Source organism: Talpa occidentalis, unplaced genomic scaffold (assembly GCF_014898055.3).
Source record: "Talpa occidentalis isolate TD23 unplaced genomic scaffold, MPIMG_talOcc4v2.1 talOcc4.15, whole genome shotgun sequence".
NCBI classification, from domain to species: Eukaryota; Metazoa; Chordata; class Mammalia; order Eulipotyphla; family Talpidae; genus Talpa; species Talpa occidentalis.
The window spans coordinates 77960994-77973505 of record NW_023601543.1 but is presented as its reverse complement, the minus strand read 5'-3'; the positions used below and the strand labels follow the sequence as shown (position 1 = coordinate 77973505).

General features: G+C 35.5%; 1 protein-coding gene across 4 annotated transcripts in view; it reads left to right on the top strand.

Moving 5' to 3' along the window:
• CNKSR2 (connector enhancer of kinase suppressor of Ras 2) overlaps positions 1 to 12512 on the top strand; it is a 238242-nt gene that overhangs the window by 150292 nt on the left and 75438 nt on the right. For 2 of the 4 annotated variants that reach the window (XM_037512620.1, XM_037512617.1), the window contains 2 exons: positions 9976 to 10065; positions 11649 to 11863. In XM_037512620.1, coding sequence (XP_037368517.1) covers positions 9976 to 10065; positions 11649 to 11863 — 305 coding nt within the window. The remainder of the gene's footprint in view (positions 1 to 9975; positions 10066 to 11648; positions 11864 to 12512) is intronic. The other 2 variants (XM_037512621.1, XM_037512618.1) reach the window with 1 other exon arrangement.

Here is a 12512-nt window from a genome sequence, read left to right as displayed (position 1 = left end):
ACATAGAGCTTCCATAAGATCCAGCAATTCCACTCCTAGGTATTTACCCAAAGGACACAGAAACATCCATTCCAAAGAGCACCTGCACCCCTATGTTTATAGCAGCACTATTTACAATAGCTAAGCTTTGGAAACAGCCCAGATGCCCAAAAATAGATGACTGGATCAAGATGTGGTACATATACACCATGGAATATTACTCAGCATTCAAAAAAGGTAAACACATGCAATTTGCAGCAACATGGATGGCGCTGGAAGGGATCATGCTCAGCGAAATAAGCCAGAAAGAAAAAGAAAAATACCGGATGGTCTCTCTCATAGCAGGAATCTAGAAAACTTAAATAAGGGACCAGGAAAATGAATGACTATAAGAAAGTGAAAATCAAAATCAACAAAAAACTATGAACCAGAGACACTCTATGGGGGGTGGGGGCGGGGAGGGGAGGGATTGGGGTCAAAATAAGGGGGTTGCAATTGTATGGGGAATATAAAAATAAAATTTATTAAAAAAAAAAAGACTGTGGGTGTCTGGAATCACCTACCTACCCAGTCCTACAATACAAAACCTAAGCATGACATCCTGGAACAGGAGGGTACCCATTGTCCTTAGTTAAAATCAGAATGCATCTTCCCCTGGAGGGGGGTTTGAGGGAGGAAGCTAATAAATGCTAATAAATGGCAGCTAATAAAATTTAAGTAGAGTGATTAGTGTTTGCTTTCAAGTCACAATGTGGCTTAAGTAATACTGCATTTTCCTAAATAACTTCCTTAGCTCACAGGTTCTAAGAGTCTGTATGAAAGAAAGATACTGGGGTTAAGATTGGGAACCTCTGCATAGTTTCTTCCCCTTTTGGAGATTAATAACTGCACATTAGCATATTAAGGGCTTTGAACAAATTACTGAATTTGGGTTAACTTATTGTTCTCCAAATATATTTATACAATGGAACTTTTTTGCTTTTTAATTTGCCAGTGAAACTGATATTTGATGGCAAATGCTAAAATATAATTTTCCAGCTCCTCTTCAATATCCATATAATAAAGATAAATTTCTTTGTGTCTTATATTCCAAGCAGCTGTTTTATAGATAAGCATTTGGGAAAACTTCTGTTCTTAAGTTGAGGCTTGTCCTAACAGTCGGCATGTTGAATGTCTTCTTATTTTTGTCATGCAGAAAAGCCATTTTCTATATAAATCTTATTTGTGATAAAATCTAAAGTAGTAAGTACTAATTGGAGAGATCATTGCATGGTGTTATATAATCTGGATTCCTTATAGAATTACTGGTATCACTGCAAAACAATTTCCCAACAATCATGGAGCACATAGATCCCTGGGAATAGAAAATGTCAAGTGTTAAGTCCAATCTTGTTAAAGAAGAAATGACTAAAACTTCTACATTGATTGCCTTAATGACTGGAGACATTTGAGCAAGTAATTAAAACAACAGACAGCCATTTAAAAGTATACGTATAACAACCTAGCATTGTTTTATAAGTAACACATCATGTCAAGCCAGTTTATTTTCTATCTTTGTCAAGGCCATAGACAACAAATACAAAGTTATATCCATGGTTTATGTTCCAATCCTCCATTAATTCTTCACTTAGCCTCTAGAATATTTTGTAAGCACTGTACACTTACTGGGAGGGCACTTCAAACAAAAAAAATGCAGTAATCATACACATCTCTGATTTATTTTGAAAAGAAAAGGATTGGAGTTTTGTATAATGAATGGTCCTGAATTCATCACTGAGAGAAGAAACCCCGTATTCCTGGGCTAACTCCAACACTGATTATTAGTAAAATCCTGAGAAATTAACTTTGGAGCTTCTTAAGGTTTTCCTCTCTTCCTTTCTTACTAGCCTCATTGACTAATATAATCCCAAAGAGAAAGATATGTGAAAGGAATTATGATTAAGTTACTACAAGATGTCATTTTATTTCCAATTAAAGTCTTCAATCCATGGTCTTAATTAATGCAAAGTGCAAAATTATTTTAGCTAAATTTTAAAAGCATTTAGCATCTTATACCCACTGGATGTTTTCAGAGGATCTGTCACTTGGACAGTATTTAAACTATTTGAATCCTTGCACTCCTCCAACACACTTCTAATATAGAGGTGCCTCTGTGTAAAGTGGCAACATTTCAACTATGAAAGCCTGTCTTTCTGAACTCCAATGTGTGTAGCATGTTGGTTTTCATGGTAGAAAATTTACGAAAGGTAATTTGGCTCAAAATATGGTTAGCCTTGAAATTAAGTGTTAAAATTTCCATGTAATTGATGATGCAGGTCAGAATTTTTTTCCAGCAATTTTTATTATTACCCATTTAAAGTTTAGATAGCTTTTTTTTTTTAAAAGATTTATTTATTTATGCATACAAGAACTGGGTACAGGCCAGAAGTGTGAACGGTGAGAGGATTCACCAGAGACATAGTGGGGAGCAGAGCAGGCATATCTACGGAAATACACTGCTGAGGCTAGTAGCGGGGGAGACAGCAGAGGTCTCCTGAGCCATGTGGGTCAGCTCCCTGGCTGGGGATCGAACTCATACTGCAGAGGCTGCGGAGTGCTTCATAGTGCTGTGCCACCAGAGAGGCCACCAGAGAGGCCCTAGATCACTTTTTAAAAATTGTATTATTTTTCATTGAGATAATGTTGGTTTCCAACACTGTATATGATTCAGAGGTACAGGTTCACACGTCCTTCGAAGTATGTTAGCACACCACATGCGCCACCAAGACACCATAGTCCTCCACCATCGTCCATTGGGCCACCTCTCCCTCTAGTGACCTCAGTTCTACAGATTTCTAAGGTTTGTTTGGTTTAGTTTTGTCTGTTCCTTTGTTTTGTTTCTTTATATTCTATATGTGAGTAAAAATAATCTTATATCAGACTTTCTCCTTCTGACTTATTTTGCTTTGTATAATCCCCTGTAGTTCCATCCATGTTGTCACAAATGACAAGATTTCATTGTTTTTTAAATAGCTGAGTAGTATTCTACTGTATATATACTACATCTTCTTAATCTACTGCTCTGTCATTGGGCAATTAGGTTGTTTCCACAATGTGACTATTATTGTAAATAGTGCTGCAATGCATATAGCAGTGCATATATCCCTTCGAATTAGTGTGTTTACGTCTTCAGGTAGATACCTGAGAGTGGAATTGTTGGATCATACGTTAGAGCTATTTTTAATATTTTTAGGAGCCTCCGTACTATTTTTCAATAGAGACTGGACCAGTATACATTCCCACCAACAATGTATGAGGGTTCCTTTTTCTCCACATCTTCCCCACACTCGTTTCCGGTCATTTTGCTATGGACCATTCTCATGGGTGTGAGGTGGTATCCCATTGTGGTTTTGATTTGCATTTCCCTGATGATAAATGATGATGAGCATTTTTTCTCATGTACCTGTTAGCCATCTGTATGTCTTCGTTGGAGAAGTGTCTATTTAGCGCTTCCTATTTTTTGATTGTTTACCTTTTGTTAGGTTGTGTGAGTTCTTTGTAGATCTTAAATATCAGCCTCTTGTTGGATGTATGATATGCAAATATGTCACTTTTAGAATGCAATAGGAAAATGTACAAACAAGATGTACCTTATTCTTTGAAATGAGATTTTAATTGTTTTTGCCCTCTGTTAATGGAACTGAAAGTAATTTCAAGTTAATAATTGGTTTTGGGTTTGATTTATGTTATTTTTAAGGCATGAAAGTCAGTACTTAAATAATCAGCACATTGTGATGTTTATAAACCAAGTTTTTCCCAAGCCCTTTTATCCAAAAAAATGAAATTTAAAAAATATGGCTCTAGAGATCAAAGTGCCCAATTCTTACTTATTTTATTAGATCCAGATATGTTACCTTTATCCTTAAAATATACTGGCCTTCCATTTAATTTAGTTTTATTTCTCTTTAAATGTGTGATTCTCTACCTTAAATAACCTCAGGATGTTTTTCTAGAAATGCAGTCAACCATCTGAAAGTAATTTTTCTGTCTGGTATGTGGAGCGTTTGATGGGTGTACGTGGTATTCTGATAGTTTAACATTCCTTACTATACTCATTTTCATCAAAATATTGGCTAAAATATTCAGAACAGATGTGTGTATGTGTGTATATATGTATATATATTTTTCTACTTACACTCTACAGAAAGCTTTTTTTGTGAGCACTAAAGGGTATGTCAGACTTAAGGAGAAGTCTGTTTTTCCACTCTGGCAACTTTAAAAGACTGCTTTTCAGATGCTGTTTATCACCCTGAAACTTAATGATTTTAGCATGTTTGGGGAGAAAGTTTTAAAAAGTGACATAGTTGAAAAAGGCAGCAATTCTGTAGTATTTCAACAGACATCATGGGTAGCTCACTATGGGACTGTTTCTAGGTAAGGTCCGGAAACAGGAATTCTACTTTTGATTGATTACTTACCCAGCTTTCTAAGGCTCAGTTTGCTCAAAAAATGCATAGTGTTGGTCAAATTTACATACTGCCTGAAAGAAAGCAAGGAAAGGGAAAGGAAAGAGAGAAACAGGAAGGTGACAGGAAGGAAGAGGGTGAAAACAGAAACTAACACTATAGCTTGGATTCTTGGGCCCAGTGCATGAGAAAGACCCTTAGGTTACTTTATTCACTTAGCATAATGTCCACCTGATTCTTCTGGATTGTTCTCAATGGCAGCAGTTCTTTTTATGGCTGAGTGTGTGTGTGTGTGTGTGTGTGTACACACACCTCTTTTTCCATTCATCTGTTGATGGACATTTAAGTTTTTTCCATGCTTTGGCTATTGTGAACAATGTTGTAGTGAGAATGGGTGTGGAAATGTCTCTTTTGAGAGACTGATTTCATTTCCTTGGGGATATAGCCAGAAATGGGCTTGCTGGATCATATGATAGTTCTGTTTTTAATTTCTTGAAGAACCTCCATGTTGAGGTTTGCTAGTATTCTCACCACAAAAAGATAAAATGGTAACTATGTGAGGTGCTGGTTGTATTAATTAATTGAATTGTGGTAAGCATTACATAATGTACATAGATTAAATCATCCTGTAGTATACCTTAAAAATCATGTTTTGCAACCTTAATATATAAAATTATTTATCAGTCATAACCTCAATAAAGCTAGAAAAAAGAGAAATGGGAGTGGAGAGGAATTGGAGACTGAGAATAGAGGTTTTCTAGTAGTTTTCCTGCATATGGGGAGCAGAGAAATAAGGTAGTGGCTGGGTAGGATTTTTTTTTAAGATTTATTTATTTATGCGTACAAGAGCTGGGGTACAGACCAGAGATGTGGGGGGTGAGAGGATTCACCAGAGACAGACCCGGGAACAGAACAGGCAGACTGACTGAAATACACTGATGAGGGGAGCAGCTGGCAAGTCAGGAGAGGTCTGCTGCGCCATGTGGGTTGCTCCCTAGCTGGGGATCAAACTCCTGCTGCAGAGGCTGCAGACTGCTTCATAGTGCGGTGCTTAACCCCTTGTGCCACCAGGGAGGCCTGGGTAGGATTTTAATGGTGAAAGGAGATGGGGTTTTTTTAGATTATAAAAATTGCATGTTTATATGTTAATGGAAATCATTGTGTAGAGAGGGGAAAAAATGTGATCCTATGGGACAAAGAAAGGGAGGAATGCTCAAATGATGTCCTTGAATAGGTAGGAGGAAACAGGATCCAGTGAAGATCCCAGTGACTTGGCACATCCCTAATGTCTAGTGTCCTTCCACTCAAGTACTCAGGAGAAATTCGGTGGCATCTGCTCTGGGTCAGTCTTTCCCAGGAACATCCACACAAATAATATATAAGACCTGGCTTGTGCCAAAAAGCAGAAAAACCTATAAACAAAGTATCATATAGTAAGCATCATATATACCAGAGGCACAAGGAAAGAGCTAAGGAGCCCTGAAGAGCGAGCAGTTAACTGCCAGAGGACATTGTAGCATTTGTAATAGCTCTGAATTGCATTATTATCTAAGGAAAAGGTTATTTTATTTTCAAGTAATTCTTACACTAGTATTAAAACATAGCAATTTTATATTAAAACAGTATTTTAAATAATAAAATACTCATTACAAACCACTCCATTATTTTTCAATATTCTCAAAATTATACTTAGTATTCTCTTTGTGTTTAATTGCACAAAGAGTTCATAGTGAAAAAATATACTTGAATAAAATTCACACAAAATCCAAAAATATTAATCTTTCCACTCTATGACTTCTATTAAAGTAGAGAGAATTACAGCCCACGGTTTGTGCTTCTGTTGGCATCCCAGTTAGAAAATTCCAGATGTGCAACAGATATGAATAGTCAAGTGACAAAATAATAGTTTAACTATGAAACTAACTAGCACAGAGATATTGCAATATTAATGATAGTGTATGAAGTGAGCTCTACACTTAATAAATGCTTTATGCTTAGAGGAATAAAAAGTTACTTTAAGAGAAAGTAATCAGCAAAAAAATTTTAATGGGCTCTTTTTTTTTTACTATATTCTTGATGATTATTGTTTTTCATTGTGAATTAGTAGGTATGTGTTACTTCTTAAAGAGATATATTGTTTTCATATTTTTCATATTTAGTATTAAATTTTTACATAGGAATTAGTCAAATGTATTTAATAAGCCTTAAAAAGTCACGTGAGCTTACAAATATACCTTGTGTGTATTAGTATAATAGTGTCCATCTATATCACAATAATGCTTATAGTGCTCTTTTTTATATCAGCAGTACTAAAGCATCAAACCACAAAGTCCTTTTTTCATTTAAACTTTGTTGTCAAGTAAAGTTAAAATGCTGCTATATACATAGAGTGGCAAACATTTGCAAACTGCAATCAAAGATCTGTGTGCTTGGAATTAGAAATAATTTAAGCCATTGTCTGCTTCTCAATCTGCCGAAGACTGCTATTTATAAAAGAATGTTACCTTATATTGTTCCGTTACTGTTTGTTTGTGTCAGTATTTCAGCATAACATAAAATGAATTTAAAAAGTAATACTTATAAGCAACATTATTTGTTATACCTAAACAAATAATACTTTCAAAATACTTATTTTGATAAAAAATACTTATTTGATTTACAATGCTAATTTCATAGTTTTATTAATAAAAGCAGAAGTTTGACATGCTCCAAAAATAAATTTTAATTAAGACTTTTTATTTCATTTTTTGGTTTAATTCAATATATTTCCTCAATTTTGTATTAGTAATATATAGCATATGTCTCTGGAAAAAAAAATCACTCCGTGAAAAGACAGTGTTTAAATCTTCTACAAATTTTTGCCTACAGTTGATGATATAACCAGAAATATCAAAGACTTAATTACATGGTTCAATGACTTGGCTTCATGAAAATCTCAGAGATCTCAAATACAATGACTACAATTAAGTATTTAACATTCTATGTGTGAGTGCATTTCTTATTTATGAACACATACATTTGATTCCAAGCCAATCAAGTCTTTGAAAAGTATTAATATATAATTATATATTATATAATAAAATTACATATCATATATAATAAAAGTATATTATATAATTGTGTAGTTTATATGATAAAATTATATATTTGTAACATATGGAACAAGTAAAACAACTACTTATTCATTAGATTTTTCACTTTTCAAAAGATTTTCTTGCTAACATGTAGAAACAGTGTTAGAACTGTTAGTGCTTCAGCTTCAGTGCCCAGACTGAAATGGAGTTTATTTTAAAAACCAGATTCTAAAGAAATAAATAGTAGGAATTTCAAAAGTAAAGCTTTCAAACACTTAAAATCTGGAGGACTGATTCTGCAAAGCAGTTGAATAGACATAGCAAAAGGAGAACCTTCTAAAACCTTTACCTAGCCTTGGATGAGCAGAATATGTCAACCTGTATCAGCTCACCCAAATTTCCTCTGTGAAAGCACAGAGACCTACTTCAAGAGAATGTTTGACTCTTAAGAGATCATTTATAAAGTCATTTGCATACCTTGAAAGGAAGCCACTAAATAAATACTGCATTCTTTGGCTCATTAGTGATTTTATCATGCCTAGTTCAACCTGGGACTTTAAAAGAGCTTAGCAAAACATACTAAATAAACTATCATAATGAAAGCTACATATTCAAAAGCCATAAGTTTGGCACATTTTCCTTAAAAACAGAAATAGAAATAGAAATCTCCTAACAGAATTTTTCTAACTTGGACTGATTTTAGTGACTGATTGCAAAATTTGGCTATGCAAGAAGGGAAGTGAAGAGGCCAGAGAGTAACCGAGAGGGTTGAAAGGTGGAAAGGAAGGACGACTTGTTCGAGTTGGAATGTCCAGTGGAAACTGGAGAGGCAGTTGGAAAATAGGATACTAGGGGCTGGGGATTACAGCCTTTGCAGATGATGAGAGTAAGCACATGACCATAGAAATGGGTAGAGAGACCTTCACGAAACAGAGAGGACAGGAATATTGAAAGGTGAATATTGAAGTCACCAAAAATGGTAGCAGCAATGATGTTTGAGTGCGTGGGTTTGAAACTTGGTCCTCCCCACTTACCAAGTGTGTTCTCGGACAAATTATCTAACCTGTCTCATGTTCTCTATCTGGCAAAATCAGGATAATGATAGTATATTTCTTATAATATGAGGATTAAACAATTTAATACTTGTAAAACCCTAAACAATATGTGGCATACGGTAAATGTGTTAGTACTGTTATCATGATCATCACAGTCATTATTGTTATGATCCAGTCCTGTATGCATTTGTGCTTTTCATTCAATCAAAATTTATTCAGCTCCTACCATTTGCCAGACATGTACTCAGTACAGACATACCTTGGATGCAGTGTAGGTTTGGTTTTAGATCACTGCAATAAAGCTAATATCACAATAAAGTGAATCATACAACTTTTTTGGTTTCCTGGTGCATATAAATGTTTACGCTATACCATAATCTATTAAATGCACTAGTGTTATATCTTAAAAAAGGGTACATGCATTCATTAAATGTGACATAGACACGAAGTGAGCACATTCCATTGGATAAATGGCTCCCATACACTTGCTTGACACAGGTTTGTCACAGACCTTCAATTTGTTAAAGGACACAAACAAAAATCCTCAGTGTCTGTGACGCACAATAAAGCAAAGCACAATAAAACAAGGTATGTCTGTGTCCTTTAAAAGCTTCTGTATGATTTTCTTTGGCTGATTTGTGCTTTAGGAATTTTCAAATTGATCGAAAATAATACATTGCAGCCTTACTAAGAAGTTATCCTTGACATCTATGCCTTGAGTTCTGCCTGCTAAAAGAAAATGCTGTTTAGTAGAAATACAGTCACAGAGGGAAATGGAAAAGGAATATAGCAAATGGGGCAGGCCGAAGCAGTGATTACTTGAATCTGTAAACCAGACATGTACTCTGTAGCAAAAGAGATGCTTGAGGCAGATGCAGTTATAGACTATGAAAGAGAATCCAATCATATTGCTGAGGCGCGGTGGTATCCAGAATGTATGGTGATAGGGGGTTAAAGAGGTAGTAAAGAGGAGAAATTAGCATTGTCGTTTTCCAACATGAAACAATGGGTTAATGTCCTGGCATGCAGGTCCAACACAAGGGCAACCTTGTGTCAAGATCTAGACACTTGAGCACTGGGGATTAAGAGATTCAGTTATTGAAAATGAAGTAAAATCACTGAAGCAATGATCCTCTTTCTAAAGGACCACACTCTTAAAGTCTGGGACTCCTAAGAAAGCAAACCTAGGCTATTCTTTATTACATATAAAAAGTTCCTTAAGTTTGCATTATTATCTGGCCAGTTGCCACAGGCAGTTTCACCTTCTGGCTCAAAACACACATTTTTCATCTACACAAATGCCAACCATAATGTTGCATATGAGTGAGTGTGTTTTGCAGACTGTGGCTAAAAATCAGTGTAAATTTGAGCAGACATGGGGAAGAAAAACAATGTGATGTGAATTTTGTTCTCTGTGTTTAGGCAAGCTACGACCTATATCTATGCCAGTGGAATATAATTGGGTGGGGGACTATGAAGATCCAAATAAGATGAAGAGAGATAGTAGAAGAGGTAAGTGTTCTAGAATTTCAGTGTAGGATGGGCTGTTGAAACAAAAAGCAAATTAAAATGTTCTTTAAATAGGATGTTATAGCTTCAGTGGAAAATTTTTCATTCTCTCATTGACTTTATGGTGCATACAAACCGACTCAGACCAATGTTTGACTCTCTTGATCTGTTATTACATAGATACCTTCTCTGAATGTCTCCTAAAGGATTTGGGGTAGATAAGTACAGTGTGAAAAAGGAATATCTGATTGTTATTTGAAAGTAATATTTGGAAAACAAGGTCAGAAGTGTGAAACTGCATAAATGAATTAAGGTCAGTAAATAGGAATAGCTTGGGATCAGTCCCTATTGCTCCACAATGCAGCCTCGCTACTTTTGTATACAACCTTAAAATGAACAGTGAAACATGGGTAAAGGCTAATGGACACTGGGCCAGTGACTCTAATGTAAACCATAGAGAAATGGAAAAAAAAAAACTGCTTTGCTTTTATTTCTCTTCTGTTTGCTGTTCAGGGTTATCTTCTTACTTGGGGGTGGGCTACACTTGACGTATCTACCAAAAGTAAGTGTTTATGTTCACTTATCTTGCTATTGAGGTGAGCTGTAAAGAGAGCAACTGAAAGTCTCACTACCAGATGGGATTTGTTCAAATGTGGATATGGTGGGCCCAGGCGGTCATGATGCTACTTCCACTTTCCAAAACAGAGAGCCATAAGGTTGTAGATAAAAAATAAAGCAAATCCAAACAAAGCAAAACACTTCATAGAACCTAATCTTCCTTCATGGTATGTTTAACCCATTTTCCTGTTATCTGGTCAATGTACAAAATTTATTTCATTACTACACCGATCCACAGACCACGTAGGGATAAGCAAGCATAGTATCTGCTTCATTAGTCTTCTTAACACTTGTTTTATAGACTGAGCATTTCAGAAAATGTTGGTAAATATAGAAACATTGATAGATTCCTTTACATCTGTGTATTCATTCCATTTTCCAAACTTCAGTTTCTAGCCTTGTTTGTTTTATAGAATTAATTAAAAAAAAAAAGTAGAGACATGTTTACCATGTGCCATCTACAAGTCACTCTTGTGAGATTTCATCTGATAGTGACATCTTGTGGGAGGGTGGAAGCCTTGTGAAACACTAAGTGTTGGCTATCAATTTATACATAGATTTTTATGAACTAAGTTTCCTGACTGTTGGTTCATAATGTGTACTCAAACTTCTCCAAGGATGTTATCCTAGGTTGCTTTAAGTCAGTGCTCGTCATCAGGTTTTAGCAGAATCCCTCTTAGGGAGCTTATTAAAAATTTTATGAGTCACACACCCAGAACTTCTATTCCAAGTTCTGCAGGTGATTCTGATTCAGTTGGTCCAGAGATCAAACTTGGAGGATTAATCTACCTATTTCTTACTGCCTTATTATCCAAATAATTAAGATCCTCTATATTTTCACTACATAGATATTTTATAAATTAAATTGTTACATTTCTGAAGTAGAAGTTAATAGCACAATTAAGGAAGAATGGCAGATTTGGAGTATTTGCATACTGACATTTGTATATTTATCTTTCTTTATATAGAAAACTCTCTGCTCCGATATATGAGCAATGAAAAAATTGCTCAAGAAGAATACATGTTTCAGAGAAACAGCAAAAAAGACACAGGGAAGAAGTCAAAAAAGAAGGGTGACAAGAGTAATAGCCCGACTCACTATTCATTGCTACCTAGTTTGCAAATGGATGCGCTGAGACAAGACATCATGGGCACACCTGTGCCAGAGACCACACTGTACCACGTGAGTAAAATTTCAAACACTCTGCTATCCAACTTTGTTTTTTGAGACTGGCAAATGACTCTTTGGGATAAATTCCAGGTGGTTTTTTTGACCTTACTGCTCAATTTTCACAAAAGATCTTAATTTTAAGAGTTTGTGCTCTTAAAAATCATGAGGTCAATGTGCAGTGAGCTCATAAGTTGCAGCAGGGTAGAATTTTAATAAAATAACTTAATATGCACACAAGTGATGGAGAATAATAATTAGCTGATAAATTATCAGTGTGATGAACACAATACATGGGTAGCTGTAAAATTCAACATTGAAAACAGGATTTTTAATATATTCATGAATTTATTAAATTGTGAGCATGTGCTGTGTGTACCAGGCATGAAGGATGGTGCTTGAGATAAAAAATGGGAAGATGTAGTGCACCATTGTTTGGGGAGAAAGAGGCCAAGAGTCCCAATATAATTTAACCATTGTAATGGGTGGATGCAAGAAACATAGGAGGAACATAAGAGAAGGAGGGTGTTAACCTCCTGGGGGAAGTGAGGCCAGACTTCAGAATGGGGAGCATTTGGGTAAAGAGTGAAAGCTGAGTAGCAGTACTTTGGGGGAATGTACATGAAGATGTGCCACAACTCTGTGAGAATAAGGCATGTTCCAG